Here is a 21,058-nt window from a genome sequence, read left to right on the forward strand (position 1 = left end):
CTGGGAGGGTGGGGGATGAGGGGGAGGTGGGGGGTGGGGGGTGGGGGACTGGAGGGGTGGGCCCCCCACAGGCCTTGGAGTGGATGGACCCAGTGCTCACCAGGCAGCACCCTGTATCCCCACACCCCCCTCCCCGCCGTGCCCCTGGGCCCTCCCCGTGCCCCCCACGCCACCTTGTTCTCGGCTTCTCTGCTCAGAGCCTGCAGAGCTTCCCTGCAGACCTCCTCTTCGGGCAGCACGGGCCGGAAGGCCACCTGGACCAGGCATCTCTGTGGAGCAGGCACAGGGGTCTCCGGGCTGCACCCCCACCCCGGGGCCGGCAGCCCCATGCACCCAGCTGAGACAGGCTCCCAGCCTGCCTCCTCCCCACTTCCCATGTGGCTGCAGGCGCGGGTGAGCGGGGAGCCTTTGAAGTGAGACACAGATTTAGGGGTGCTCCTGCCCCCCAGCCTGTCCCACCCTCCGTGTGGTTTCTGCTCGTTTCTTTGTAGTCTGTCCCCTATGGAACCTCCCTCCGTGATGGGGCTGCAGGGGGTCCACTCCCCACAGCCTCCAATTCTCAGAGCACTGTGAGCGCTGGGGAGGGGGGGATGAGAATGGTCACCCAGGCGACAGGCTAACCTGAAGGAACGTGCTCCTCTCCTCCCTACCCCGGCCCAGCACCCTTCCTTGGTCCCCTCAACATCCCACAGAGCAGCTGTTTCCCCAAGTTCTGAAGGCGAGGGGCTGAGCTCAGAGAGGCTGAGCTGTATGCCCAGGGCCGGAGGTGGGCGTGGGGGGTCCGGGCCGTGTTCGGCTGCTGCGTCTGACACAGTAGACGGGGAGGGGGCGACTGGGACCCAGGACCCCACGTTACCACTCAAGTTGACCCAGCCCCCCGGGCCCGGTGCCCTGTGAGTTCCGGCTGGCCGGAACCGGGTGGACGTGGTGGCCAAGGGCGGCTGAGCTGGCACGGGCTGGGGCAAGCACCTGGGGACCCACCCGCGAGCTGCACCCACCTTTCCTGGCAGCAGCGTGCCCACAGAGGGGGAGATGGTGAGGGGCGCACCCGGGGGCAGCAGGAACTCGAAGGAGGTGGGCCCCACGGGGCTGGCACCCCCCGCGCCGATGCGCGGCACCGAGTGGGTCAGGGCGTTGGTGCTTATGTGGGAATTGACCACATACAGGGTGGCCACTGACGTGTCGTACAGGGCAGTGGCCCTAAACTTGATCTGGTGTTGGGACAGCTCCAGGGGTGGGTGGACCCCCACGGCCCGGCAGGACACCTTGAACTGCCTGCAGAGAGCAGAGGGGGGTCTGGGCGAGGGTCGGAGACCAGGGGCCCCGTGCCGCCTGTGCCCGCAGGTGCAAGGTGTGACGGTCCCCTGTGCCCCCTGCATGCTTTAAATGGTTAGTTTAACCCCAAGTAACTCCTGGCTTATTTTGTTAAATATTTATCGACATTTTAAAAAAAAACTGATAAATGGCTCTTTGGCTGTGAGTCTGGGCACCCAGATGCCACGTGTGCCGATGGCCACTGTCATCTACTGAGATGGGAATGAGTGTTTGGAGGGCTCCATTTTCACAGCTGGGAATATTATATCCCATGTTCCTAAACTGCTGTTCCCATTTTACTATCACCACAGAACCTTATCCTAATGACAGGTGTTTCTTGTTTCTATCCACCAACCCACCCACCCATCCATCCAACACCTACCCAACCATCCCATCCATCCATCCATCCACCCATCCATCCATCCATCCATCCACCCATCCATCCATCCATCCATTGACCTATCTATCCATCCATCCACCTATCCATCCATCCATCCATCCATCCATCCATCCACTTATCCATCCATTGACCTATCCATCCATCCATCCATCCATCCACCTATCCATCCATCCATCCATCCATCCATCCATCCATCCACCTATCCATCCATCCATCCACCTATCCATCCATCCATCCATCTATCCATCCATCTATCCATCCATCCATCCATCCATCCATCCATCCACTTATCCATCCATTGACCTATCCATCCATCCATCCATCCATCCACCTATCCATCCATCCATCCGCCACCTATCCAACCATCCATCCACTCACCCATCCGTCCCCATCCATCCATCTTTATCTATATGTGTACTGCTAATAGACTAAAAATACGTGGTGAAGTATAAAAACCTGGAGTTTGAAAGGACATGGCCAAATTCCTGGTAGTGGTTGTTCTGGGGAGGGATTTCTTTAGCAAAGGGAAATCAGGTGGAAAATGCGACACAAATGTGGGCTTTGTTATTCTGGAGGGTACACGACCTTGTTTCCGTGAGTGCTTGGGGTATCTGAGAACAGGAAGGCGTCTTCCCCCGGCCTTCCCCATCGCAGGAAGTGCCCCCCGATCACCCGCTGCTCAGAACGCCCTGCGAGGGTCTTCCTTCTACTTCCGCCCAGCGGCAAGTCCCGTGAGCGCCACCTGCCAACAACCTGAAGCCTGCCCATTAGTCTTCATCCCCCCCTGGACTTCCCTGACCCCAGAGCCGTGCCTTGCCTGGAGCCATGCATTCCCCTGTTCAGTGGACCTGACCAGGGACAGGGAGGAGGGTCTGGGGACCCCTACCCGGGTGCGGACCCCGTCAGCTATACTCTGACCCTCACTGGTCAGCTCTCCACAGGCCAGCCTGGCCAGGTGGCCGGAGGCTTTGGGCTTCTGGGTCCTCACCACAGCAGGTGGCTGCCGCAGGGTCAGCCTTGAGCAAGGTGAGGAGCTGGTTTGCAAAGCGGGGCCCAGCTATGGCAGCGTGGCTCAGAGCTGCAGGCACATGTGGGCCGTGGCCTTGGGGTGCCCTGCAGAGGCAGCTGGGTTTTGTGCCAGCTGCAGCATCTGTGTCTGTGGGGCCACCCCTAAGCCGCCGTGCTGGGTTGCCAAGCCAGCGCCCCCCAGGCCCCCCAACAGCCACCTGGCTGTCGCCACGAGCTGCAGCAGCGGCGGCCGCCCTGACAACCTCCTCTCGGAGTCGCTCCTGGTGGCGGCTCCCGGCTGCACGTGCTAATCTTCTAAGTTCTGGCTGTGGCCACAGGAGAGGCCCAGACCAGCTTTGCATCCACTCGGTGCAGAGGTTATTAATGAACAAAGGGAGGAAGCAACAGAGACAGGTATAAACAGGGAGGAGGAAGACAAGCCTTTCCCTCTCTCCTGCTGATTGTCACCGAAAAACAACAGGGAAGGGAGGGGGAAGAGGAGGGAAACCCCTATACAGATCATTGCATTTTCACCTCATCGGGGAGCAGCCATAACCCACAGATTCAAAAATAAGGGCTGCCAGAATCCCCCCAAACCACTCCAAGAACTGCACAGAATAGGGTGCAAACCCAGAAGCCGTGGGCCAGCTGGTCTCCCGGGTCCGGTGGTGCTTCTGCTTCCTGCACGAGGGCACCGTGGGACTCCGGGGCCGGGTGGGCACGGCTGAGCTGGCCAAGCACCAGCCGTCTTGCTGACCCATGAGGATCTCCTAGTGAGGGGCCCCAAGCAGCAGGGGCTGGGGGGGCTGCTGTGGCAGGGAGTGGGGGGGCGAGAGCCAAGTCGGGGGGCTGACGGGTGAAAACGAACGCGGTGGCTCGAGGGCAGTGAGTCATGAAAGGCAGGAAAGGCAGGGGCAGCGGAACCCCGGTGGGGGCAGCAGCCGGAGAGAAATAAAGCCACCTTGCAGTGACACTCCCGAGGAGGCGAGGCTGCCGCGGGGACGGCCACAGCGGCCCGGACCTGGTGCCAGACACAGACAGGACGGAAGCCAAAGTGGTGCCCATTGCAGCCATGAGCAGAGGGACACCAGCCGGAGCCAGGGTCCGCGAGCCCGTCCGCCCAGCCGGAGGATCGTCCTGCGGAGCTCGCTGCTGCCCGCGCGGGGTGCTGGGGCGAGAGGAGCGTCCTCCCGGGGACACCCTGGGAAGAAAGCCCAAGTGGAAGCGACAGCGCCGCGGAGACAAGGACGAAGCAGCCGAGAGGAGGGGCCCGCGTTTCACACCCCAAACCCGAGAGGGCGCCCTGGAGCCATCGACTCAGAAGAGCTGCTTGAGCGAGACCCGTGGGGACGTTCTCGGGAAAGTGAGCCGCGGAAGACTGAGGGTAAATCGCGGATGAAGCTGCTACAGGACACGGGATACGGAGCAGAGTGACGTTCCTGCAGACGAGGACATACCCGCGGACGATGAAAAACCAGCTTGGAATCATTCAGTGAGCTGAAGGGCCCGAGAAAACACCGCAAGGCGCGAAGCACCCTCGTTCGTCGGAACCACGAGAACTCCGGAGCGGCTTAGAACTCAGGAAGGAATCAGGAAAGAAGAAAAGAAATCTCAGACAGGAAGGCCCAGCTAGAAGGAACACGGCAGATAATTCCTTAAGAGAAACAGGAGATAAAAACTTTGTAAAGAAAAAAGGAAATAAAGTGATGAAAAGGAGTCAAGAGAGTGGGGGACATAGAAGAGAGACAAAAGAGAGCCGTCATATCTGCAACAGGAGGCCCCAAAGAAGAAAACAGAAGCAAGAGAATAGAACAAATATTAAAAACTCAAGGAAGCTTTCCTGAAGCAAAAAACCGATACCAAGTTGCATTCTTGTATTAATTACTGTATTTCAAACTAAAAGGGAAAAAGTCCATTATGTATCCAAGCAAAGGGGAGTTCTGGCTGGCAGCAGACACTGCAGACAGGCTTGAGGCAGGGGGTTAGTCTATTCAGGAGGTGCGGGAAAGAGCATGGAGTTTTCTCCTCAGCTGAGCAGACCTCGCGAGCGCAGGGCAGTGCCCACCGACGGGTGGGACGTCAGGGACGCTGCTCCCAGCCGCGTTCTTTAGAAACACCGCAGAGAGCGTGCGCCACCAGGGTGACGGGCGACGCCGATGAAAGGATGGCGCAAGGCAGGTGCGGGCGAGCGCGGAGTGCGGACGCTGTGCCGAGAAGCGACGGCACGTGCCGGCTCAGCCACCAACTGGGAGAGGGCGGGGAGGGCACGCGAAGACAGGGTCACAGTGTTTTTAGTCGGCGCATTGCTGTGGTGGTTTTTGATAAGTTTTATTTGTGGTGAAGTACGTGTAGCATAAAACGTGACAACCATTTTTAAGTGCACAATTCAGCGGCATCCATTACACGGGGCTGTGCTGCCACCACCACAGTTTATTTCAGAAACTTTCTCATCACTCCAGTCATGAAGCAATGACTCCCTGCGCCTCCTGCCCCCGACACCTGGTAACCCCTAATCCACTTATGTTTATATGAATTTGCTTATTGTGGCTATTTCAGATAAGCGGGATCATGCAATCTTTGTCCTTCTGCGTCTGGCTTCTTTCACTTAGCACGGTTTCCAGGCTCACTGTGCGTAGCCTGTATCAGGACTCGGTTCCTCTTCGCGGTTGAGTTATATTCCACCGGAAGGACAGACCACATTTGTTGATCCGTCCATTGGCTGATGCACTCTCAAGTTGTCTCCATCTCTTGGCTGTTGTGACTAGTGCCACTACAAATGTCACGCTGCGGGGATCTGTTTGCATCCTTGTCTTTGCTTGCTGGGTCGTACGGTAGCTCCAGGCTGAACATTTTGAGGAACCACCAAACTGTTTCCTGAAGCAGCTGAGCCACGAGGGCTCCAGTTTCTCCACATCTTCCCCAACACCTGATCCTTGCCTTTTTTTTTTCTTTCTTAAAAATAATAGCCGTTCTGGTGCATGTGAAGTGCTGTCTCATTGTGGTTTTGATTTGCATTTCCCTGAGGGCTAATGACCTTGAACATCTTCTTGTGCTTATTGGCCATTTCTATATCTTCTTGGGAGCTATTTCTCTTCAAGTCCTTTGCCCATTTTTAAATCAACTTGTCTTTTTGTTGTTGAGCTGCAGTTTTTCTTTATATATTCTCTATATTAAACCTTTATCAGATATGTGGGCTCCAAATATTTTCTCCTGTTCTGTAGGTTGTCTTTTCACTTTCTTGATAATGTCCTTTGATGCACAACATTTTAAATTTTGATGAAGTCCAATTTATTTTTCTTTTGTTGCTTGTGCTTGTGGTGTCGTGTCTAAGAATCTACTGCCAAATACAAGGTCTTGAAGATTTTCCCCTCTGTTCTAAAGTTTCATGGTTTTATCTCTTGTATTTAGGTCACTGAGTTAATTTTGGTGTGCGGCTTGTGGTGGGGGCCAAGCGCATTCTTCACTGAGCCTTTCCAGCTGTACTAGCTTCACGTGCGGACTCGGCACTGACGCTGTTTACAGTAAAGGTTCTGCATGACATGAGGGACAGAGCAGGTGAGCAGTTCCGTGATCGTTCTGTTCACCCCGGGTCGGGGTCCTCAGGGCGGGAAACCGGAGACATAGGTCTAAGAAGCACAGCTCTGAATGTCAACTGGAGGTTTCAGCATGAGCTCCTGGGGTGTTTTACCTCCCGGGATTGGCCCCGGATCAGGGGGCATCCCTTGCACCCCAATGTGGTCTCAAAATACCACTTCCCACTGAGAGACACCTGTGTGGAGACAAGTCAGGGCCTCCAGGACGGACAGACAGGCCGGGTGTGCTAGCTGGGAAGCCCCAGGCCCACGTGAGGGTGTGCATGTGCGTTTAACGGGAAAGTGGGCAGGTGTGGGTTTTCTTTGCCTTGCTGGGCAGGTGGAGGGTGGAGAGTCACGTTCAGGCAGGTGGTGAGCAGGATGCAGCGGGGCAGGCGGGGGCGGTGGGCGAGGGCAGCAGCACTGCACTGCTGGCTGGAGGGCATCCCGGGCAGAGGGGACGGAACTGTGCACGGAGCTCCCCGAGGGCCTCTGGGAGACAGGGCAGTGCAGGGCACCGGTGGGCACGTGCCGGGGAAGTGACAGAGGCTTTGAGCTTGAGCACGAGCTTTCCGCATCCCTCTCTGAGACAGCCCTGTCTGACTTTCTGGCAATTCGGATGTACACGTAAATTGTTCTTTTAGAAACTAACCACACATAGTCATTCACTCGAACGTTTTGGGAGCCCCTACCGCGTACCACACGCTCTAGAGCACTGAGGGACCTTGTGAATAAAACAGAGATTACCCAAGGGGTGTGAGCGATGGAAGCAAACCGTGGACGTCCCATCAGACGCAACGGGGGGACAGGAGGCCAGCGGGGCGGGGGCTGTGCCCGGCAGGGCCGCCCTGGCAGGAGGCAGCAGTGAGCAGCGTCCAGCCCCTCGAGCCCGGGTCTCCCCAGGCACCCCGACTTCCCCATGCGAGTGCCAGGCCTTGCCCTGGGGTGCCCACTGCACGTCCAGCTGCAGGCCAGGACCCCAGGGGACAGGACAAGAGAGGCTGGAGAGGAGGGGCAGGCGGAGCAGCGGCCTGAGGAGGGCAAGGAGGCCTCCCCCCGCCATCTGCCACAGACTTCCTGGCCTCTGCACTTCAGGGTGACCACCCGAGCAGGGTCTCCCTGTGGAGACCCGGCCCCTCCCTTGTCCTCATTTCCCCTTCCCGGGGCCCCCGGTGACCCGTTTCTCAGATGCAGAAGTGGAGGCCCCGGGAGGCTCAGAGACTGGCCCAAATCTCCCAGCACCTGGGGGGTCCACGCCCCGTCTGGCTGCTGCTGGAAGGACGTGCTCTACTCATGCACACGCACACACTCACACTCACGCTCACTCCAACATGCACCTCACACACACCTGCACACACAGGCATCTACACAAACTAACACTTACAGACACATGCACACTCATGCACACACAGTCACACAGGCCCAGCTGGTCTCAGGCCTGTCCAAGTAGCCAAGGCCTCATTGCTGAGGACCCCCGGCAGCTGGGCTGTGGGGGCCGTGGGAGGGGCTGCCCGGTGCTGCTGGCCCCCGCCCTCTGCCCCCTGCCCCCTGTGCTCACCGGTTGATCTCCGACTTGCAGACCAGCTCGAAGCTGTACGCCCCGGCCTTGGGCGGCTGGAAGAGCACATCCAGCAGCAGGCTCTCCAGCGGCTGAACCGTCCCAAAGCCGTCGCTGGGCTGAATGTCCACGAACTGGCACACGAGAGAGCAGGGCGCACTTTACCAGGGCGTGTCACAGAGGGCACTGTGTGCACGCATGCGTGGAAGGGGTCTGAGCGCCTGTGACTGGGAGAGCACGTGAATACACGTGTGTGTGTGCATGTGAGAATGTGTGTGCAAAAGTGAGGACACGAGTGAATGAGCAGGTGAGCCCATGACTGCATGAGTATGAATGGATGTGAGCATGTGCGTGGGAATGCACGTGTGTGTGTGCACATGTGAGTGAAGGTGAGTGCAAGCATGTGCATACATGTTCATGTGTGAATGTGGGAGTGAGTGAGCACATGAGAGTGTGCATGTGTGAGTAAAAGTCTATGATATGTGTAAGTGTGAGCACGAGCAAAGCATGCAAGTGTGTATGGATGTGTGTGCACTGAGTGGGTGTGACAGTGTGAGCATGGGTGTGTGTGTGTGCGTGAGGAGGGAACGGGTGTGCATGTGAATGTGTGTGTACGCATTCATGTGTGTAGAATGAAAGTGTAACCATGTGTGCAAATGGGATGAGCACAAATGTGTGTCCGCAGGTGAGTATAAGAGTGTGTGTGTGCACAGAGTGTGGGAAATGGGACTAGGCATGAGTGTGTGCATGTGAGTGTGTCTGAGTAGGAGTGCACCCGCGTGTGTGTGATGGGGCCTTGGGTGGGGCAGCCTGAGGGCTGGGTGGGCCCTGACGGGCGGGGAGGGGAGGAGCCTGGGCCCCAGGGGCACCCGCACCAGAGGGGAGGGGAGGCAGGGAGGGGCGAGGTGGCGGGCAAGGCCCAGCCAGAGGGAACGGGGAGAGGGAGGGTGCAGGGGCCAAGAAGCCCACGGCCCCGGCCTCGGGCTGGAGCGGCAGTGGCCTGGTGCCGGCACCACCCTGCCCTGGCCCAGGCCGACCCAGCGGTACCTTGGGGAGGCCGACGAACCCGAACTCCTGGGGCAGGAGGGAGTGGTTGCGGAGGGTGACCTGGGTCCTGACGGCCTCGTAGATGGTGCAGTGGCCGAAGTCCACCTCCGAGGGGCTGAGCTCCAAGTCCGAGGTGGTGACGATGGCGTGGACCGTGAACCCCACCGGCTTCACCTGGGCAACAGAGGACGGTCACACTCTGACCACCACGGGCAGCTTAAGCACCGATCTCTCCGGAAACAGTCAAGCCATCTGACTTGTGGGAATGAGAACGTGCAGGCTTCAAAAGCACAGCCCAAGGCGGGCGCTGTGGGGGGGTGGTGGCACCGCAGTTGAGGGGCCCATCTGTGTGTGGGAGAGTGCACTCGTGCCCTGTGCACCCGTGCGTGCAGTACATGTGTGTGCACGAGCATGTCTGTGTGAGCTGTGTATTGTGTGTGCATGAGTGTGTGCAGAATACACGTGTACATGAGTGTGCCTGTACATGCAGTAATTGTGTGCACCTGTTCTCACAGCTACAGTGTATTGCATGTGCCTGGGTGTGCACACGTGTCTGGGTCTCTGAGCACCATACTGTGCATGTGTGCACATGAGCATGTGTATCTGGGTGTGTGTGTGTGTACACTGTACACTTGTGAGCCTGGGGCCCAAGAGACACCCCACCCTGCCCTCCTGGCCATGGACACCCCTTCTCCCCCAGGCAGGGGCTGCTCAGCAGGGGCACCCTCTGGCCTTGTGGCCTGAGAACCCCTCACAGGAAGGCGGGGGGGGGGGGGCTCGGAGAACCAGCACAGCCCCCCAGCTCAGCTGGAGCACTCGGCGCCCCCAGGACAGTGGGAGCATGGGGAGTGGCAGCCAGGACAGGCCCGCAGACCTGGTCAGCCACCCAGATCGCCATTGGGGCCTCCAGAACTCTCCCTTCTTTGTCAAAGTATTTTCCTGCGTCTTCCGGGAGGGAGTGCCTGAAAGAAACAGATGCACCCAAATGCACTTTCCTTCTTCAAGAATCAGCGCAGCAGACCTCGGCTTGTGCCCCCCGGCCGCGGCCCCTCCCTGGCTGTGATGCCCCCTCCCTGGGCCACACTCTCTCCAGTCCTTTCACCAGACCCCAGCTCCTGCAGCCGGCAGCCGCGTGGCAGGAACTGGGGGCAGCCCCGGGACAGCGCTCAGCCCCCATGTGCAGGCACAGCCCACCCCACGCTCAGAGACAGGGCCCAGCCCCACGGCCAGGCGCCCGGAGAGGTAGGGCCCATGTCAACAGCAGGCCACGCTCACTGAGACCTCGGAAAGTCGCAGGAGGCACAGGTGGAACGTCCCTGTGATCGCAGCCAGGACCCCGGGCACCCGTGCGCCCAAGCACCCGGCCGGCTCCCCCAGGCTGTCCCTCTTCTCTTCAGGGCGCCCTCATGAACGGGCCATGAGGACGTGTCCTCCTCGTGGGAGCCCCCGCCACATGCACAGCCCCTCTGCCCCCTGTCCCCATCCATGCGGGCCCGGCTGGCCCTGCTGCTCGCGCCCTGGACGGACGCCCTCCGTGTGGAGCCCTGAGTCCAGCTGGGCAACGCCCGGCATGAAAACCGAGGCAGATGTGGCTCTTCCTAATGGGGACACTCACATGTCCACGTGAGTGCACACACACGCACACACACGTACACAAATGAACGCACATTTGCTGGTTTGGGTGAGACCTTTGATTAAATTATTTCCATGGAGGTGTGACCCCACCCATTCAGGGTGGGTCTAAATTAGATCATGGAGTCTTTCGAGGATCTCACGGACAGAAGGAGCTCAGAGACGCTGAAAGATACATTTTGGAGAGAAGCTAAAACATGTAATCCAGAGTTTGCCCCCAGAAGAAGCTAAGAGCTGACTCCCAGATGCTTAGAGAGAAATGCTCCAGGAGAACCAAGCAGAGAGCTGAGAGAAGCTAAGAGAGACAGAAGCCCAGAGACATTTTGGAGAAAGCCATTTTGAAACGCAACCCAGGAGCAAAGGAGCAGCAGACGCCGGCCACGAGCCTTCCCAGCTGACAGAGGTGTTCCGGATGCCATCGGCCCTTCTTCAGTGAAGATGGCCTCTTGTTGATGCCTTAGTTTGGACACTTTTGTGGTCTTAGAACTGTACATTTGTAACCTAATAAATCTCCTTTATAAAAACCAATCCATGTCTGATATTTTGTATAAAGGCAGCTTTAGCAAATGGGAACAGCACATTTGTGTGCACACACATGCATGTACACAAATGAACACATGTGTGGGTGTGCACACACACCAGCTCTGGGACTGGGTCACGTGCCCCAACATCCCCTTGTTCTGCACTTGACCCACTCTGGTGGGTGTCTGTTTATTAGTAAACAAGGTCTCTTGAAAGTGTTGTTTTTAGCTGAGCTGTGGCACAGCTGAGCGAGGGAGGAACTTAACCCAGATCACTGGGGGCTGTACAGAGAAGAAACTGGAAGCCTGAAGTTGGAGGAGGCCACACAGGAAGAAGCCAGAGGCCAGCGGAAACCAGAAGAGCCAACGAAAGGAGGGACACTGCTGTCTGACGTGAGGCAGGGACACGCACCGGCACCAGACCACCACGGGCTCTGGGGGAAGCAAGCCTCGTGGTGTATGATGTGAGACTCCCAGCCTCAAAATCACAAGCAGCCTGGCAACCCAAGATGAATGTGCACACCATGCACACACACGTGCACACAAATGTTCACACAGAAACAGATGCACAGGTGTGCACACATACATACTCATGCATACAAACGCACACACAGACTGCACCCCACATGCAAACGCTGGCACAAAGTGAGTGCACACAGGTGTGCAAAACCATTCATGCATACACAAATGTGCACACTCAGATACACACATGCAGGCACACAGAGACACACATGCACATACAGGAGTCCTTGGCATCACAGAGCAAGTCGGAAGAGGCTGTGGCCCCTGACCCAATCACCTGCTGGGTGGTGGGGGTCACGCACTGCAGCAGGGGACCCTGCAGGGTGTCCCTTCTGACATGGACAGCTGCCCCCGGCCCCTGAGTCCACGCGGATTCTCTCGACCAGGCAGGGAGAGGGGCCTGGGGCCTCTGGCCCTGCAATGGGTGACACTGCCCCAGTGTAACCCACCACGCATCCAAGGAATGATCACACCAACTTCGTGCTTACTGAAAACGTGTTTTTTCTAAAAAGTTACTGCTTCTAAGAGTCCACCCATATAAAAGCAGAAATGCACAAGATTGTGTGGGGACCCAGGGCCGGGCTGCCCCTCCATGGGGAGTAAGTCACTGCACACAGGCGCCTACATGACCGGGACAAAGGTTAGAGGTTGTCAGGCCTCGAGGAGGAGAGAACGCACAGACGGCCCTGCAGACCACTCGTGTAGAGCTTAAAACCCCAGGAGACAACAAACCTCCAGGCCCGTGTCTCGAGACGAGACCCCGCTGAAGCTCTGTTCTCACACCCCATGGAATGTCCTTGTCCCGAAACCTTACAAGCTGCCCCTTGTCCTCCGGCCTCTGCAGAACACTGACTTCCCGAACGGCCACTGCCAGGAAAAGTCTCCTGAATGTAAGTCCCAACAAAACCCGTCAGACTCTGAGCCCGACGTGTTTTTCGGTCTTGGGCTGCGCCGACCCGAGCGACCCGGGAGCTGGGCTGGCAGTGACTGCTCATCGCCGCACGGTTAGTCACAGCGACCATCTGTGCAGACGGGACCTTCCCTCGCCGGAGACGCGGCCCGGCCGGCTGCGGGCGGCTGTGGGTGCCAGGGGCCCCTTGGGCTCTCCCCATGCGCTCAGCTCCGACACAGCGGCTGTGCGGGGAGGGGGCTTCTCTGTCCTGGGTGCACCCTGGGGAGACTAAGGTGGGGGGCTGGGACCAGCATGCCCCCGACCTGCTGGCCGCTCTGGAGCCCGCAGGCCCAGCCTGTGCTGGCTGCACCTGTCGGGAAGGGTGAGCTCGGCGTGCGTCGTCTTTATGCCACCACGACGGGTCCAGAGCCTACTCTCAACTTTGGTTTCACAATTTGGGGGGTTCAAAAAAGAAAGAAAGGACACAGCCGAGGCCCCCTCCCCGGGACGGGGCCCTGCTCGCCTGCTGGGCAGCTGCCTCCCTCGTGGTCACCGGGGGTCGCCAGGCCCCACGCAACAGACCCCACCCACGCGGAGTACAGGACCCGCCGGGGCAGTGGGCGCTGGCGTTCTCGTCTCTGCTTTTACGTACAGGGAAACGGGTGTGGGCGTGTGTGGGATCGACTCGGGACAGCGGGCATGGGGTTAAAAACAGGGTTTCTAGCTTCCGTTGCGCAAAGTGAACAACACAGAGTCCCCTCTGAGGACGCCTGGAAAGGGCCTGGGCACCGGGGGTGGGGTGGGGGGTGGGGCGCGTCCCGGGGTTAAAGAGCCCGATGGCCTCGGGGCGACAGGGGAGGCAGGCCAGGCACCCAGGGCTTCCCGATGGGCGGAAGTCAGGGCTTCGGCCAACAGGAGCCCCGGGGCACTGGGACAGGGATGGCGGAGCAGTCCCAGAGGTGCGTGCGAGGAACCGGCACAGCGGATGGGAGCCCAGAGCCCCCTTCCCTCCCTGATCTCCCCCCCATCCCCTCCCCTTGCTGGAGATCCACCCCAGCCCCCTCCCCTTCCTGCTGCCCCCCCCCCCCCCCGCCGGGGCTCACCGGGGCTTGAACTTGAGCTGCACCGAGTACGAGGACATGGCCTGGACATAGCCTGTCTGGGGCAGGAGCTCCATGTGGCCCCGCAGCTCCTTGCACACTTCGAACTTGAGGCGCAGGGCGGCTTTCGACCTGCAGGAAGTCATGGAACCGAGTCAGAGCTGCATGGGGGTGTGGGCTCAGTGGAAGCCCCCCTCTGCCGCTCCCCGCCCAGGTGAAGGCTCGGGACAGTCTCCAGGGGCAGCTGGTGCCCACGCTGCCCAGGGAGTCTGGACAAGACTCGGCAGATCCTTCCCCCTGTGCACAGCCTTCCCTCGGTCTCCCCATCACCGGGCCTCGGGGGAGATCAGGGACACGAGGCCAAGCCACACAGAGGGTTCCAGGCCCACCATCTCCGGGGTGCTGAGGCACGGAGTGGACAGGGCTTTGAGCTGGGCAGGCTTTGTGCTGTGGTAAAGCCAGCAGTGTGCACCCCCCAGCTGGCACACCCAGCCCTGACGCTCCCTGCCCCCTGCGCGGCCTCTCCACCGCTGCAGCCTCGTGGTCAGCCGCCTTCCCGCTATTTCCAGGTGGATGTCACCTGGCATCCAAACGTCCCACAGCCGAGAGTGAACTCGGACCTCCACCCGCCCCTCCCAGGGGTCCTGAGGACAGGGGCCTCTCCTGGGGGTCGGACACCTTGGGCAGACCATGGCATGTGTGCCCCTCGCTCCAGCTTACACTACAAACCACCAGGCAGAGCCCTCTGTCAACGCGGCCCGCACGGCTCAGCGGCGAGCCAGGCGGGTCTGTGCTGCTGCCGCCTGTTTACCTGGGCCAGCCCTTCAGGTGAGCAGGGAGGACACACACGGACAGTTTAACAGACACACACAGAACATCACATCCCAAAGCACCAGGACACACATCCTTCTCCAGTGATCACGGAACTTTCTCCAGAATAGACCATAGGCTGGGACATAAAACAAGTCTCAATAAATGTAAAAAAAAATTGAATTTATTCAAAGCACATTCTCTGACCACAATGGAATACAAATAGAAGTCAATAACCATCAGAGACTTAGAAAATTCACAAACAACTGGAGAGTAAAAATGAGGGGGAGATGAAAACATTCCTGGATAATCAAAAGCTGAGGGACTTCATCACTAGTAGATCAGTCCTATAAGAAATGCTAAAGGGAACTGAGCAGGCTGAAAGGAAGGGACACTAAACAATTGACTGAAACCACGTGAAGAAATAAAGATTTCCAGTAAAGATCACATGGTAAATATAAATACCAATACTACTGTATTTTTGATTGGTAACTCCACTGTTTACTTCCTACAGGATCTAAAAGACATGAAGTGTAATGATAAATCAGTGGTTTTGGACTCAATGTAAAATACGTAATTTTTGACAAGAACTACATAAAGGTGGGGGAATGGAGGAGTAAAGGAACATAGTTTGTGTGTCCTATTGAAGTTAAGTTGGTATCAAAGAAAAACAAGATTGTTATTAGACTTAAGAGGTTAAATTTAAGACCCACAGTAAACCCAAAGAAACTATCAGATAATATGATCATAGAGATGAAAAGTGGAGTATGGGTTAGAAGAAGTGGGGGAAGGGGCAATGGGGAGTTAAGAAAGGAGTGTAGGGTTTCTGTTTGGGGTGAAGGGAATTTTATAGTAATGGATGGTGGGAAGGTGATGGCATTGCAGCATTCTAAATGTGATTAATCCCACTATTGGAATGCTAGGGAGGGGTTGGAATGGGAAGATTTAGGCTGTATATGTTTCCACAATTGGAAATTAAAAAAAGGCTAAATAGATAATGACAATTAAATGCCAAGGATGATCCTGGTTGGGATCTGAGGATGGAGGACAGGAGGCTCAAAGGGACACAGTTGGGACATAAGAAAAAAATGAAATATAAAATGTAAGCTTTGTATCAATGTTGAATTTCTTGAACTTCTTAGCTGCACTTAATGGGATTGCATAAATGAATGTTTTTGTTCATGGGAAATGTATATGTGAATTATGTTGTTTGTTCAAGGATGTGTGCAGCTTGTTCTCATATGTTCAGAAGACAGAGCAATAGATGATGGATGATAGGGAGGGAGGGAGGAAGGGAAAGAAAGAAATGGTGCTGTGACAGGATGCTAAACTTGGTGGATCTGGGTATCAGTGGAGGGGGATTGGGGTATGCTGGAGTTCTGTGTATGGGGTTTGTATTGTTTTTGCAACTGTTCCTGTAAGTTTGAATTTATTTCAAAATCAAATTAAAAAAAAAAAGAGTTGGGAATTTTTTGGCCATTATTTTCACAAATATTCTTTCTGCGCTTTTCCCCTTCTCTTTTTCTTCTGGGATAGGCATGACATGTATGTTTGTGTGCGTCATGCTGTTATTCAATTCCCTGAGACCCTGTTCAAATTTTTCCATTCTTTTCTCTATCTGTTCTTTTGGCTGTTCAATTTCAGATGTCCTTTCTCCTGTCTGCTCAGTCTGCTGCTGTATACCTCTAGCACACTTTTTTTCCTTTGGAGCAATGAGGATGTTCTCAAATTGATTGTGGTGGTGAATGCATAACTCTAGCATATTTTAAATCTTATCTACTGTGGCTTTCATTCCCATAAGTTTTGTTATTTTTCTTTGCATGCTTGGAAATTTTTCTTTATGCTCACCCAGTGTCCTCTTAATATCCTTTATCTATTTAGCCATATTTTCCTTCATCTTCTTGAGTTGCTTTAGGAGATTTGTTTGAACCTCATTGATAAGTTGTTTTCAAATTTTGTTTCTTCTCTGAAGTTTTAATTTGTTCCTTTGTCTGAGCCATATCTCTCTGTTTCTTAGTATTGCTTGTAATGTTTTGCTGATATCTTGGTGTGCTGGTTTGAATGTATTATGTCCCCCAAAACACCATTATCTTTGATGTAATCTTGTGGGGGCAGATGTACCAGTGTTGATTAGATTGTAATTCTTTGAGTGTTTCTGTGGAGATGTGCCCCGCCCAGCTGTGGGTGATGACTCTGATTGGATCATTTCCATGGAGGTATTACCCCACCCATGGGTCTAAATTAGATCATTGAAGCCATATAAATGAGCTGACAAACAGAAGGAACTCAGTGCAGCTGAGAGGGACATTTTGAAGAGGAGCTACAGCCAAGAGGGAGACTTTGAAGAATGCACAGAAGCTGAGAGAGGAGCTGCAGATGAGAGACAGTTTGAAGATGGCCATTGAAAGCAGACTCTTGCTCAGAGAAGCTAAGAGAGGACAAATACCCCAAGAGCAACTGAGAGTGACACCTTTGGCTGTACCCATGTCAACAAAACCAGCCAAATGAAACTACGCAACCAATTACTAATGCTGTGCCTGTCTGAATATATTGTGTCCCCCAAACGCCATTATCATTGATGTAGCCTTGTGGGGCAGATATTTTGGTGCTGATTATATTTGCTTGGAATGTGCCCCACCCAGCTATGGGTGATGACTCTGATGAGATATTTCCATGGAGGTGTGGCCCTGCCCATTCAGGGTGGGCCTTGATCAGTGGAGCCACATAAATGAGCTGACTCAAAGAGAAGGAATTCAGTGCAGCTGTGAGTGACGTTTTGAAGAGGAGCAAGCTTGCTAGAGAGGAACGTCCTGGCAGAAAGCCATTTTGAAACCAGAACTTTGGAGCAGACACCAGCCACGTGCCTTCCCAGCTAACAGAGGTTTTCCAGACACCATTGGCCATCCTCCAGTGAAGGTACCCGACTGCTGATGTGTTACCTTGGACACTTTATGGCCTTAAGACTGTAACTGTGTAGCCAAATAAACCCCATTTTTATAAAAGCCAATCCATTTCTGGTGTTTTGCATTCCAGCAGCATTAGCAAACCAGAACAAACGCTGAATCTAAAAACCCAGCAACCAAACCTCTGCTGTTAGATCCGGGTCCCAGGGACATCCAGCTCTCGCCCCATCATGACGAAGCGTGCCAGGGACATGAGTCAGAATGCAAAGCACATTGCGTCCAGAGCCTCCAACCCTGGCTCACAAAACCCTTTCTTTCATGTTCCCAGCTCCCTGTGAAAATGGCTTTGCCCCTGACTTGTAATCCTGATGTCTGAGGTAAGACACCCTAGTCGTGGGAAGAGACTGCTTTTTCCCTCGCCATCTATAGACCCACAGCAACCTTCGTGACCCTGTGGTCGTCGACTTCAACTCCCCGACGAGCGTAAGTGACACACAACGCTGTGCACCGAGATGCAGGAATGTCAGGGACCTGAGGTGGCAGTGAAGGCAGGCTCACCCGTGGGACCCCATTTCCACGGCAGTCAAGCCTGGCCACGCCCATTTACGGAGGCGGGCGAGCCCGGGGCACACAGGGCTCTGCTCTGGACCTGGTCATTCAGTGCCCCCGTTCATGAGAATGCATTCAGCAGGAACCTCGTGATTTGCCTCCTTTTCTCCGTGTGACTTACACATCAACAAAGCTTCTTCAGTGCGGGATACTGATTACGTGCTTCGACTTGGCGGGCCTGGGCTGGGGGACCTGATCAGCCCCTGGGGAGGGTGGTGGGCACGGGCGACAGCGCCCTCCACAGCCCCCCAGGCCTGAGAAAGTGAGGCCGGAGGCAGGCCCCATTTCCTCACCCAAAACACCACCGTTAGGGGAGGCTTGCCGGAGGGAACCGCCTTTTCCCCACCCCCTTATCTTGCCTGTACACTCCCCCGTTGCCAGAGCAACTCCCGCCCGCTGCAACAGCTTCTGCGTCCTCTCAGAACCAATCCTAGCCTTTCTCCCCTCAGCATTACCATTTAAGGCTCTTACACCCCCACTCCGACCCCGCCCTTCTTGCCAGCCTATATAACCTATGCTCACCCCTGAATAAAGCCCCTTTTGCCCTTTTGTTCTACCCCTACTGGAGGAAGTGTCTTGTCTTTCCCTTCTCGCCGCCCTCCACACCTTGCACGCCACTGCCGGGGACCTGGCCAAGTCCCCCGCCTCGCCCTCGCCTCCGGGAAAGAGCCCCCGCCGCCGGTACCCTCTGAGCAACGCCGAGAGCCGAGGGTTCAGCAACCGGCCGCCCCCCCCCCCCCGAAGCAGTAGACGCGACCGCACTTCAGAAACTGCAGCTGTGAGCCTGGGCACCCTTGCAAGCACTGCACATCTGTCACAGCTGTGCTCCTTGCTCCATGCCCCCCAGCCCAGGCCGCAAGCCCGCAGGCAACCTGGCTGTGCCTGGAGACTGCTGTCTGTGCCCGGAGCCTGCTGTCCGCACCCAGAACCTACTGTCTGCACCCGGAGCCTGCTGTCTGCGCCAGAGGCCTGCTTTCTGCGCCTGGAACCTGCTGTCTGCTCCCGGAGCCTGCTGTCTGTGCCGTGTGACCTGGGTGTGTGGAGGTGGCTGTAACAGCTTACACAAACCCCCTGGCTTGAAACAATGCATACTCACTACCTCACAGTTCTGGGGGTCAGAAGTCCACACAGGTCTAACTGGGCTAGAGACCGCCCACACCTGCCCACCCGCAGTGGCTGCGCTGTGCCCAGCATCTCCGTGCCCTCTGCTCCATGGCCCGTCTCCTTCCCTGACCCTGACCCTCCAGATAACCCAGGGGAACCCCGCATCTTGAGATCCTTGATCATGCCCACAGAGTCCTCCTGCCAAGTAAGACACCATGTCCAGTCCTGGGGGATGCGGGCATGGCATCTGGGGGCTGTTCCTTGCTCTGCCAGTTTGGGTATATTATGTCCTCCAAACACCATGTTCTTTGATGCAATCTTGTGGGGGCAGATGTATTAGAGTTGATTAGGTTGGGACCTTTGGGTTAGGTTGTTTCCATGGAGATGTGACCCACCCAACTGTAGGTGATGACTCTGACTAGATAATTTGTATGGTGGTGTGGCCCTGCCCATTCAGCGTGGGCCTTGAGTAGTTTACTAGAGCCCTATGAAAGCTCAGACAGAAGGAGCCTGGTGCTGCAACTTAGAGAGACATTTTGAAGATGGCCATTGAAAGCAGACTTTTGCCTGGGAGAAGCTAAGAGAGGACAAACGCCCCAAGAGCAACATCTTGAAGAACACACAGGAGCTGAGAGAGGACCTGGAACACAACCCAGATCAGCAGACACCAGCCACGTGCCTTCCCAGCTAACAGAGGTTTTCCGGACACCATTGGCCATCCTCCAGTGAAGGTACCCGATTGCTGATGTGTTACCTTGGATAGTTTATGGCCTTAAGACTGTAACTGTGTAACCAAATAAACCCCCTTTATAAAAGCCAATCTGTCTCTGGTGTTTTGCGAAACGGTAGCATTAACAGACTGGAACACGTGCCGACCGCGGGACTCACCGCGAGTGGACGAGAATGGAGTCCTGGTACAGCCGGTCGTACATACAGATCTTCAGGTCCACATTCGACTTCGGCACCCAGACGGGCACGTCGATGGCAACGCCGGTGGCTCTGAAATACAACTGAACGCAGGAGGGGAGGTTCAACAGCACAGGCCTGCTTCAGTCGGGCACGGAAGGCCGGCGAGCGCCAACATGGCCTCGGCGAGAGCGTCACAGCTGACTGGACCTTTTGTGAGTATGGGGCGGTTGACAGTTAAACAAGCCATGCTCGGGGGTTCTATGGTGCTTGTCATATATAATTTTAAAAAGCATTTTATGTTTGACATTTTATCAAAATTTTCAAACATAAAAAAATAGAAGAGATGACGAATCCTAATGGACCCATCGCCTAGCTTCGTAACTATCACGGTTTTTAGGCTGTTTATAAAAAACGCTTTATTAAAGAGTAACGCATTGTACAGAGAAGTGTATACATTATAAAACTTTTCAGAGCTAATAAAAAACGGAAGCTTTAGAAGAGTCACAGTCTTGAAGGGGCCCCAGGTGGGGACTGACAGAAGCCCCCCGCCCCCTCTCAGCCCCGACCTGTCAAACTCTGCCTCCCGGGGTCTCGGGAAGTTGGGCAGAGGTGAGCTGAGGTTTGGGGGTTTTGGTGCCCCGCAGGGAGGCCTTGCACACAGCATCCCCCCCAGGCTGGGAAAGGACCCAGGGGTCTCGGCTGCTGGGCAGTGGGTGTGCTAGTGTGTGTGGGCCAGCTGAGGCCTCCACGTGCCTGGGGTTCCTACAGGACCCTTACCCCGGGACCTGTGGCCCCCCACTCCAGCCTGCCGGCCCACAGGGTTGGGGGGGTGCTTGCCTCCCCACAACCCACGGGTCTTCTGACTGTGAAACAACCAGATCCTAAGCCTACAGAATTGCCAAAAAATACAACCCACTGCTGGGACCGGAGACAAGAAGCTCAGACAGAACAAACGGAAAAAAAGGATGGTGCTACTGGAAGTGTGCAGGAAAAACGTGGAGAGAAATACGACGCCACCGAAGAGAGCGGAGAGCTGGCCAACGGCTGACAGCCAGCGCCGGGTGGGGGTGGCTGTCGACGGCTCCCACCACCGCGACAGCCTCGGACCCTCTGAACCGTTCGGCCGACGGCCAGACAGGCAGGGGAGCAGGTCAAGA

At 56.0% G+C, this 21,058-nt stretch overlaps 2 protein-coding genes across 11 annotated transcripts in view; both read right to left on the minus strand.

Annotated features, from left to right (window-relative positions):
* CFAP74 (cilia and flagella associated protein 74) overlaps positions 1–21,058 on the minus strand; it is a 135,376-nt gene that overhangs the window by 5,288 nt on the left and 109,030 nt on the right. For 9 of the 10 annotated variants that reach the window (XR_005215558.1, XR_005215560.1, XR_005215559.1 and 6 more), the window contains 7 exons: positions 19,881–20,002; positions 13,570–13,698; positions 9,774–9,861; positions 8,900–9,073; positions 7,853–7,986; positions 999–1,296; positions 174–269 (listed from right to left, as the gene is read on the minus strand). Coding sequence is in view for 7 of the 10 variants with exons in the window: in XM_037828817.1 (XP_037684745.1) it covers positions 174–269; positions 999–1,296; positions 7,853–7,986; positions 8,900–9,073; positions 9,774–9,861; positions 13,570–13,698; positions 19,881–20,002 (1,041 nt within the window). In the remaining 3 variants the exon portion in view is untranslated. The remainder of the gene's footprint in view (positions 1–173; positions 270–998; positions 1,297–7,852; positions 7,987–8,899; positions 9,074–9,773; positions 9,862–13,569; positions 13,699–19,880; positions 20,003–21,058) is intronic. The other variant, XM_037828812.1, reaches the window with a different exon arrangement.
* LOC119528119 lies at positions 2,609–5,890 on the minus strand. Its single transcript, XM_037828818.1, has 2 exons — positions 4,180–5,890; positions 2,609–3,923 (listed from the first exon to the last, which is right to left on the minus strand). Exons 1-2 carry the CDS (start codon positions 4,209–4,211, stop codon positions 3,287–3,289), a joined length of 669 nt encoding a protein of 222 aa, XP_037684746.1. The 5' UTR covers positions 4,212–5,890; the 3' UTR covers positions 2,609–3,286.

The sequence above is a fragment of the Choloepus didactylus genome, chromosome 2, assembly GCF_015220235.1.
Source record: "Choloepus didactylus isolate mChoDid1 chromosome 2, mChoDid1.pri, whole genome shotgun sequence".
Taxonomy (NCBI): Eukaryota; Metazoa; Chordata; class Mammalia; order Pilosa; family Megalonychidae; genus Choloepus; species Choloepus didactylus.

Coding starts and splice junctions, on each gene's coding strand:
- LOC119528119 (XM_037828818.1), bottom strand. CDS start 4,211: ATGATTCCAAGCTGGTTTTTCATCGTCCGCGG. Junction 3,924..4,179: donor TGGTTTTTCATCGTCCGCGG/GTATGTCCTCGT, acceptor CTTTCTTCCCAG/GGTGTCCCCGGGAGGACGCT.